Below are 10480 nucleotides of genomic sequence, written 5' to 3' on the forward strand. Positions count from 1 at the left end.
CTTTTTACATCTCATGTGAACTCATTAAGGAAGACAAACTTTCTAAGATTTGGATGATATTGTTCTACCGGGAAAATAGGCAGGAAGTGAATAGACTACTAAGTACATTTACCCTTTTGTAAATTTCTGCTACAGTCGGGAGATGGCTGGTAATTTTGTTGCTGTGGCAGTGCCAATTCTGAAGATGTAGGTAGGCACACCAGTAGGGAGAGACAGTTCGTTGTCAAAATACAGGAGGGCTAGAATGGTATAGACATGATCCCTCGGGCATGCTGACACGGCGGAGGTAGGGGATGCCACAACTCAGGGGTCCGAGTGGTAGGATGTACGGTCCAAAAGTTGTCTCATTACGTATCCATCATCTCTCGTTGAGCATCAGCGATCACAATGCAATCGGCGCTGTGAAAACTACCACGGTCCAGACGTAAAAATGATTCGTTGATTTTTAGTCTGGAGAACGAGTGATCCCGACGTCATTAGTGTGGCTCGTCAACTTTGACGGATCCACATTTCCGGCATTCTTGTTAACCAAAACGTAAGAATTCCCTCGCCTTGTACCGCTCAAGGGTGAACGATGCCTGGTGACGGGCGCATTCCACATGCCACTCATCATTAGAGGAGCATTGCCCTGAAAGTAGGAGAGGACAGTATTTAGCACCTTTTCCTCCTTGCTAGATTGACCTCCTTTCACATCTGCTCCGCCATCGACTTAAGTTCAATTCAGTTAGTGGAGACGTAGAGGAATCATAATTTGTTTGCTTAATACTTGCATCGTTACACAAGTATTATGATGGCTTCATGATAGGTATCTTTAGATCGTTCAAACCCGTTGGGACTTCATTTATTGATAGCCTTCTTGGAGAGCACAGGATTAGCATAATTGTCAATGGTGGACGTAGCTTCAATAACCCTTCTGCTGTGAGTCTTCGCAAATGCAGCCTTCCACAGCACATACATCCTTATGCAACATTTATCCCGGGTTTCCGGTATTAAATTCGATATTTTTATTCGGTTAATAAAGCGCCAAGATCATTCTCTGTAGAGGAACAATTCGTCGTTGACAAGCCGAAGGCCTGAGACGCCATAGACGCCCTTATGGCAATGTGTTAAAGCTCAGGGGAGCTCAATAATCCGTGTAATTAAGGGTGCGGTCAAAACAACTACTCTGTTGTCACAAAATCATGACCTTTTTGTCGTTTTATGGTTGAGGTTAAGTAAGAGGATTATTAAAGGCCACCATTCTGGAATTTTGCAATTGTGCTCTCATCGTTGCTGCGAAAATAGTGGAATATTTAACTTCCCAAAGGACTAAGCTTGACGGGTAGGTTGCATGACTATTCTCATATCCACAATATAAGAGACTCAAAATGGCCAAGAAGGATCAATGTGAAAACTTGCTCCCATTTGGAGGTTCCCAACTATGTGGAGCTTTTCAGTCTCTAGCAGTTTGGTGACTTGGAGCCCTACGCACACACCAAGTAGATTGAAGCAACTCGTGTCTCAGTCCTTTCAGAGATGAATGGAGGTACTGGATGCCGCCATGACCTCCGACCATTGGGACGCTACTTGTTAACTATAAAGTACTTGAAATCCATTGTAAAACCCTCTCCTACTGACTACAAGCACAAATGGGTAGTCGAAAATTTAGATGATTGAAAAACTGTTTTATCGCTGTACTGATTCGCTCCTGGGCATAAATTGAGCAACTCAAAAGCGCATGAATCTACAGTTACCATATTCGTACGCTGTGGTGATCCTTCGGGTCTCTTCAGTGCTTACCTTTTAATTTCATCTACCATTTGTCCCTGCTTTTTGAATACCGACCGACTACAATTGTGTGAAAACTAATGCGACTTTTCGGGTCCATAAAACTACTACAAAATGATTAATTCCATCGAAACTTGCCAGAGAGAATCTGCGATACTGAGAGGTGATAATCACACAAACAGCCAGGAAACCCTACAACCTAGGCAGATCTTCCAGTGGATCTCGAACCCTTATCGATTTCCAACTTTTCCGCGACTAGCCCTCCAAATAACCGCTCTGCAAAGAAAACTAACTGGGAGGAATCGTCGATAGATCACCGCGCCAACCACCCATTTTAATACTCCGAGAATCAAATCCTCATTAATTTAACCGAGGCACGTTTCCGAATGGCCACCGAAAATGGCCCCAATACGCCGGAGTAGTGTGGCTCTACAAACGTGAACTAAACGCCCCTTTAAACAACTCATTCATTAGTCTGACGTCAATAGTTGCAAGAATACTTGCAGGTAGCAAATTACTTGATCAGTTATCTCTACCATGTCTGTAAGCTTCCGAAGCTGTTTGGGAAAAAAAACCCAATGTGAATCAAAAGTCCGAAACAGAATATTGGGTCAAGGAAATATATTTACATTACATGAAGGAAGAAGAATGCAAAACACCTCATTTTATATCACAGTCAAGACGTTTTTGAACGAGGTGACACTCGGACAGTGAAATGACCTATTCAGGAAGCAGGATTAGTTAATAATACGCAGCAAATTACAAGTTGGAATCCTTGGTATTTCTGCATTCACTATGCAACTAACGCCAAGACTTGACAGACCACCCCTTAGAAGTCCACAAGCAAAAGCCAGAATCTAGAAAATTGGGGGAAAAACATTGAGATACCATCTCAACACTTGGGTTGTATAACTGACTTGGCTCAATGCGAGTGAGATACGGAAAATCACTATCAATGAGCACATACACATCCTAGAAAATAAGTTAAACTTGATCATCTTACGGCATTATTCGTTTTCAATGTACTAATATCCTTCTGGAAAAGGTGAGACCAGTATCCCCTGCAAATAAACTTGACGATTTCTATCTCTGATGTAAACCGAGGACTATTCTTCGTTAATCTGATGACTTATTAATGTCACCACAAAATACCTTTCAATGGAACGTTGGCCAATACGATAACCCATGTTCTCGATTAGATGTATAGCTGTTGTATGTCCATCAGAAAGCTATTGACATAAGGCTAGAGTAGACGTCATACATGCTTGGTCTGATTTGTAAAATATTTAATAATTTCATAAAATAGAAACTCGAATGACTGCCTCACGCCGTCACAATGCTCTTCCATCACTCACGCCCTCACACTACCTTCCCAAAAAAGTGCACACGAAAACAATTCCGCGATAACCTTTGGACCTATTCAAAGTTTTATAAAATTTCTGCGAAAACTATAATCTTAAGAACTCAAGGCATTTTGACCGATTTTAGTCACAGTTAAACAAAATTTTTGAAACTGTGGCGAGTTTATTACAGGTTGCGTTAGTGTACTTGGCCAAGCTCAGTATTTATAGTTGTCTATCCACTTGATATTTGAAGGGCAAGAGAAAACATCATATTTAATCTGAAGGTCACAGTCTCATCAATGCACATAAACAGGTTAGGAAAAGACCTTAGCAAGGGGTTTTCCTTGCTCAAACCGAAGCCTTAGGGGTTTTTAACTAGCGGATTCCTGCTCTTAATGTAGATTAAGCTAATAAGGACTGAGACCAATCTTCCTACCCATGATCACACATAATACAATCTCTTTTAGTTGAAATGATGAAAATTTATCGCCCCGACCCTTTCATGAGGTGGTACCAGTTCACAGTAAAGTGGGAGAAGACATATGATTAATATAGCGTTCCGAGACTCCCTGAAGACGAAAGAAGACACAACACTCGGGCAGAATATATATTCAGCGCAGAGAAGGTGTCTGGGCTATTGGCATGGCCCGAAAGGCCAGCCCACCCAGCGAGATACAAGAGGGCTAAATCAAAGTACAAAAGTGGCGCCTCACCAATACCGAGGGATAAACCACTATCTTATTACTCTAACGTATTTAAGAACCGGGTCTATTGGTATGTTCCTGAGGGCATGTCGCCAAGCAGAAGTATTACGTATGGAGTCTTAAGTACCTGCGCAATTAAACGCAGAGTTAAACAATGTACCAGGGAATTACAAAAACCGTGTTTCATCGACAATAATTCTGCATGTTTTTAACTTTTATTTTTGGCATATCTGTTGTCCATTAAAAGCTTAAAAACACGCAGTACCATGACTTCTGTTATTCGGAGGGAGTAACTTCTACTTGGTATTCTGCCCTCCAATATGAAAACATTAATCACAATTACCATCCGTCTTGGTATCTGCTTAATGAGCCTTTGTGAGCAGAATCTCGTTCGCCGATCAGGTAGACATCTTAGTACAATTGGATTCGAGCCTTAGCCGCAGCCACTCACACCCTCTGTACTCTAGTGATGAGACTCTTCAAGCTGGTGTACCTTGTTACGTTCTCAGCGGTGAATCGAAGGCTGCTTAGTGGAAAGGCAAACAAAAAGGCAATATAGTGACACACCTTTGATGGCCTTTTGAGGTCGATGCGCCATCGCTTGGTAATTTTTGTGAGGGCAGCATCATCGTTAGCATCCTTATTCATTCAATAAAACCGCCAATTAGGCAATGAATCTGGACACGTAGATAAGCTACATTATATGCGGACTAGTGGTGTAACGCTCAATGGGTACGAGAAATTATAAACCTAATGGCCAGGACCACCACTTGCTTGGCTAATATCAAAGAGCAGATGTTGAAATATCAGGAGCAATAAGCATCCGTAATTTGTCCTGAATACTAATTAATTCATGGCTCAACCTTATTTAATCAAGCTGCACTTTTGAAGAACCTCAAAAATATTCTCACTTTCCATCTGATTTTCCAATTCTGGATGATCACGATTATGTGACTGTGTGACTACGAACAATCGCAACACCTGTTTTACTGTCATTTGACGAGGTGCGGTTCAAAGACTTTCTACGTTTGGTTCATTCCTGGTTGGATATTCCAGGATAATAATGCAAAATGAGTTTATGCGATGCACTAGTCAGCTTATCTAAGTCTGATGTTCTCAGCGAGGCAAACATTCATTGTAGGGCAGAGCCTGTATTGCCAATATGAGCAGCCCCTCTTCTCCTTTGAGCATCGTCCCGACACTCCCCTTGGTCAACCTCCCCCGTCGGCCACCACAACGTAGTCGGTGCTGAAGGAAAAAACACCTACGAACCAACCGCTCCGGTCATCGAATTAGCGTGCAATTGAGAAGGTATTTGATCGCGCCGTCACTGATTTCAGCAATTCCACATGGATCTGGAGTTTTGTCCTGTTTGGAAATCGTATTACGGGAAAGGGGAATGTGCTGGCCACCCCAAATTTACATTACCAGTCGTAATAACGCTCGTCTAAAAGCAGGGTCATTTAGTAATGGACGATGTTTTGAATAGTTTCGTGGCGATAATTTATGGCAAGTTCCCTCGGCAGAACAATTAACGCGCGTAAAACACCGAAGACCCATTTTTATGTAAATATCCGGCTGAAGTAACAGAGCGACAGCAGACCCTCACTAAGCCCATGGGATATGCATGTATTAGGACGCTCATGCGGGGATGCCTTGATTGTTGGAGGCCATTGGTTTGCCTTGCATTAGCACCAACTTTTGGGATTTATATTCATTAAAAAGGGAAAATTGGGGAGAGGTCGACTTGAAATCACCCATCGGCACCTCGCCCTCATTGAAGTGGGAGTCTAACGTAGATATTGCAACTTCCGCCAGTGTAAACAATCACCCCAATGGTGGAAGTATGACACCTTAATGAGGCAATTGTGGCAGTCCATTTAGTTCACCTGCTTCTTTACTGATGCGTTGTTAAATGGACCACCAAGACAAGCAAAATTAAACAGGCCCCTCCTGCAAAGATATGTATTCCTCTTTGGCCTTTTACCTCGTACTTAGCAAAAAATTTGTTCCCTTTTCAATGAAGACGTTCACTTAATGTCACCACGGAAAGGAGGGAGGTGTTAGGGCTAGAGTGCCTTGTAGCATGGTTTCCCTATACCAGTATGTAAGCAGATGGATTGGAAAGGTATCCAGTGCGTTGTTCTAGCGGGCATCGGACATTTCAAGTCCGACTTTTGTTTATGAAAGGCTCTCCTTCATTGTGTTTAAACCGGTGAAATGCTGAATACTAAGGGCGAGAAATGAAGGTGGCACCAACGGAAAGCCATCTTAAACCATTCAAGTTTTCCTTAAACGCTGCAGTAGGTATATTTTTTTGAAAGATGCTCCTATCTTTCACCTCAACATTCGTTCCGGGTTGCCGTATTCTTCTAAGCACAAATATTTTGGTTATATTGTAGTGTCTCGTGGCTTTCAGGAGAGCTGGGGGGCTACAGGCATGGCTTGGGTACTGTGCCACGCGATGGAAGTACAGCCTTTGAAGACGCGTAGTTGGACTAGTAGCCACTCTCCTCTTTTGAGCTTTGCCCCCTAGTCCCCATGGCCATTCTTCCGTATCCGGGGCACACAACATAGTTAGTAGTTTAAAAGCCATCTACGAACCAGAAACGGCAGTCATTGAAGTTTCCAGCATTCGATTATAACGTCCATGTCGCGATTCGACAATTCCACTGTGTCCAGTGCTTCGCCATATCCTTGGACTCTATGGGGGCGGGAGAATGCACCAGATATATACATCTCAATGCCAAACAATGCCCATTGAATAAATAATTTCTTATATCAGCAGCTAGTTATGGGGTGAAGGCATCGCTTGTTAAATTTAATCACCATCGCCATGTGGATGTCGTCGACACCCTTATAATGAACTGTTCAGGTCTGGTGTCGCTTCAGTTATCAATACCCCTCTTGTAGAAAACAAGATTGGGGTAAGTACCAACAATAGACGTCATTTTTAGCTCTTCTATTGAAGTCCTCACGAATTCGGTCATTCGCGGCGGGTGCTCCTCTTCCGTGGGGTTAAAGTTGGGTAATCAGCCATAGAAATTGGGACATAATCAAGCTTAGATGATGTGGAGACTGTTAGCATGACCGAATTTCATGTCACAAAGTGAATATGCAGTCAGCGGAAACTAAGGTGCCCTCGTAGTTAAATTGGTCATCAGATCACCTCAGGACAAACGTCCAATTTACTTTGTATCAATGCTCATCTTTTATCCCCGATTGACGTTGTTGTAGGAAGTGATAAAATCAAGTATATACCCGACATTTAAAAGAGTTCAGGGTTCGTCTTCTCACGTTTCTTTGTCCTTTTGAGGAGTTCCAATTTGACATTAGATGAGAAATTAAATATATCTCACCACTTACGCCTAACCGTAGACTTGGAGGTTGAACCCAGACGGTGGAGGCAAGCGGTCTGGTAATGGCTAAAGACGAGAAATTGTTCAAGTTTCCGTCATTTTCTGTCCTACCACAGGAGTAATCGTGAGAAATGGAACAGTACGCTTTTTTTTTCAAATCTGAATTTTATGCGTGCATGTTAGGGCAGCCAGGCGGAAGAAGGAACTGGTGCTCGTTCGCTGATGGCTGAATACAATCCCTTCTCCCACAAGTTCGAAGGTCTTTTAATCTAAAAGTTACAATCTCTCACCTTCCCCATGTGTTGGCGGATGGGTCATTTGGCCATTTGTTCCTCGGCGCACTTAGGACTCATTTGCAGGGCGGCTTTTAAAAAGGCCAATGTTCAGATTATCTACAATTCCAGGACAAAACCGCCATTTTAGCATTCTAGAAGCTTCCGCTCGGGAGTTGAATTCCCGGACGTTTTGGAACAATTCCAGATTTGTTCCCTTGTTATGTTCGCCTCATTGACCACCATGATGTGAAGATAAATTGAGCAAGTAATAATAGCTTCACTAAGGTCAAGGGCATTCAAAATGATGGGATGGCAACCAGTCTGGAATTCCAGACAGCAGACACTCTCTTACACTCCATACAACTTGGATTTTCACATTATCAAGACTAAAAACCTCGTTTTTTTGGGCCATGTCTACCGGTTGCTCCAGCTGGGATCGTAGTAGTGTCCCTGTCATAACAGTCAAGCGGTCCAGTTAAGTGCCAAATGCTAAGGTTACCTTCGAATCCCAGACATTTCGTACCTGTTAAAGACCAATTTTGAATGACCAGGACACCCCAGTTACACCAAATGTGAGGATGAAGAGAAAATGTTCTATTGCGCAAAGTGAAGCTCTCTAGCACGCCGTGGTATGGGAAGATTACGGTGGATATTTTGTACTTGATTAGATGAGCAATTTCCAAATATTCTTGGAGTTGTCTGTTAGCGAGAAGGAGGAGCTTATCGAAGTGTGACGCCTTGAAGGCTTAATTGGCATAGCCCTCCTGACGAAGCCAAGCCTAGTTGAGAGATGAGTCAATGATCGCTTTTGATGTTTTGTGACAATTTCTGACACATGAGGCCTTAGAAGATGTCAAGTGGACAGGAGAATTGTAATAAGGTGAGATCAGAAACAGACGTTTGCGATTTCCTCGCTGTCTTTTCGGTCACCCAAATCGCCTTCATGGGATGGGCAAATAAGTTTGGGGGGGGAATAGCCCTCCAGTACGTTATACTTTGAAATAGTCAGCAAAACAATCAAGATACCTTTCCCGACTGAGCGTTGGTTGGCTCCAAACCAACCGAATAATCTCTTTCACCCTTGATCACGTGATTTTTTTATGATAAGGTGCGTAATGCCACGTACAGAAGCATTATCAAAAGGATGCGGAAGAGGTAAATGGCTTGGACTAGTGTCTCCTGCCCTTCTCACCGCCTCACCCGCCGGAGTGAGGTATCAGGCCCTCTTTTGAGTAGGCTTTGAAGATGTGTGTCTAAGGTTATGCCGTGCATGCAGGAATGCGACTAGACCTTCCTTCCGACTGTATCAGTAGTCCACATGTTTTTTTGGACGGGTGGATCTCGTTTGCAATTGTTTGGCCTCCTGAGAATGATCATTTCTTAAAAAATAATTGCATCTGCACTGAACCGCACACCAAGCAAGTGGAGTCTCTTGGGATGAAGTGCTGCTTGCCTCAAGAGTGTTGGGTGGGTGGTGAGCAAATGGATTGGGGACAATCAACTCTAAGTTTGGTCAGTTAGTAACCTTTTTCGCTACGTAAGTACAAAGAGTCAGTCAATCAAAAGTCAATATGCTAACAAGCTAAAATGCACGACAGCTGACCTTTCTCACACGTTCCGAGTACTGTAAGGCTCCTTTTTAGTCGTTGGGGGAGCACTCACTCTTGCCTCGTAGTTTCCACCATGACTTCTTTTAGTTGATGTAGTGGCGAAGAGACCACTCAGGTTGAACGGATCAGATCATGACTCACGGGACATGCTTCAACGGCGATATGTTATTCGTTAGTATGGGAAAGAGAAGAACTTTTTCAACGTAAAGCAACCCCTACGTTTGAGATTTGATTCACCACTAGAACCAACCTCTTTCTTCAAGTCACTAATGGGCCGTACCTTCCCTTACCACACCTTCTCCAAGTGCTACATTGCGAATTTGACGACTCGTCTCATCACTACAAGTTCCATTCACATCCTTTAGCTTAGTCTACATGACTCTTTATGATAAAGGCTTAGAAAAGAAAAGTGGTGGCGTTCAGTAAGGTGTACCGTGCAGAGACCAACACAACCCCTTCGCTTCAGGAATGGCAGCATATTAAACAGCCATATGGACCTCGCATCTCCCATCGAGTTACGAGTGAGTTTCTTTGGTCCTTTGACAATTCTCGTACACACCAAATTTTCTTCAAAGAAGTCCTCAGTCACTGTTAATTCACCAAGATGCTGCCTTTACAGATAACTTCCTTTGGGAAGACGAAATAGTCAAGTTGCTGCACTTAACTTTTATCGAGATAAGTAAATTATCTAAAGGGTTTTTGTGTTTTTACTAAAGGCATTCAACAATATCAGGATCACATTGTTTCAAGAATTGTCAAATGTGAGTCTGCGACCTTGAGCATGTGTTTTGTCCCTCATTACCTTCATGTCTCACTATCACACATCTCTCCTATCGCTTTCGCTATTCCATCATTGCCTTTGCATCCACCAGTTGCTATAGCAGCAACAGTGGTGGTAAATCATACCCGAATACGTGTATTGGTGTTAGGCCATCCGCACCGAGTCATCGCTGTCAGTGTTATGATTTATTTTTGTCATTAACCCCAGAAAACCCTTCTGCTTCGTTTCTAGAGGAGTCGCTTTTGTGGTTAATCTCCAGACATTCTAGAAAATAGAATGCCGCGGGCTCGTTCACTCTCTCTTGGCTGGTCGTTCTTGCGTGCAGATGGGCTTGACGTGTGCTGGCACACACTAAAAGTTCACGGTGAATTAAAAGCCATAATAAAGCGAGACTGCAACCACTCCGTCCTCATTAGCCGGTCATTCGACACACACGTAGAGATCTCGATTCCAGCTTACCCATACTCGTCGCCAAATGAAGAAGTCCGCATTGAAGTCTTCGCGCTTTGGTTACTGGGGTTAGGAAACCCAAAAGGACTCGGAAAGTACAATACCGTAGTGATCTTATACTTTCCTTCGATTCACCGTCCTTGCGATCCACCTTTACGTCAATGGTAAATTCACTAACTGCCCCACCTTAT

General features: G+C 43.2%; 1 protein-coding gene across 1 annotated transcript; it reads right to left on the reverse strand. All coding sequences in view use genetic code 11, as the record gives it.

Annotated features, from left to right (window-relative positions):
- Window positions 1-2443: 2443 nt before the first annotated feature.
- On the reverse strand, window positions 2444-3115 carry EGR_06993 (Trafficking protein particle complex subunit 6B; the record flags this gene model as incomplete). Its single annotated transcript, XM_024496242.1, has 6 exons — window positions 2444-2487; window positions 2531-2624; window positions 2656-2739; window positions 2771-2888; window positions 2920-2996; window positions 3029-3115. 6 exons carry the CDS (start codon window positions 3113-3115, stop codon window positions 2444-2446), a joined length of 504 nt encoding a protein of 167 aa, XP_024349359.1.
- Between the last annotated feature and the right edge of the window lie 7365 nt (window positions 3116-10480).

This window comes from Echinococcus granulosus (assembly GCF_000524195.1).
Source record: "Echinococcus granulosus chromosome Unknown EG_S00067, whole genome shotgun sequence".
Classification (NCBI taxonomy): Eukaryota; Metazoa; Platyhelminthes; class Cestoda; order Cyclophyllidea; family Taeniidae; genus Echinococcus; species Echinococcus granulosus.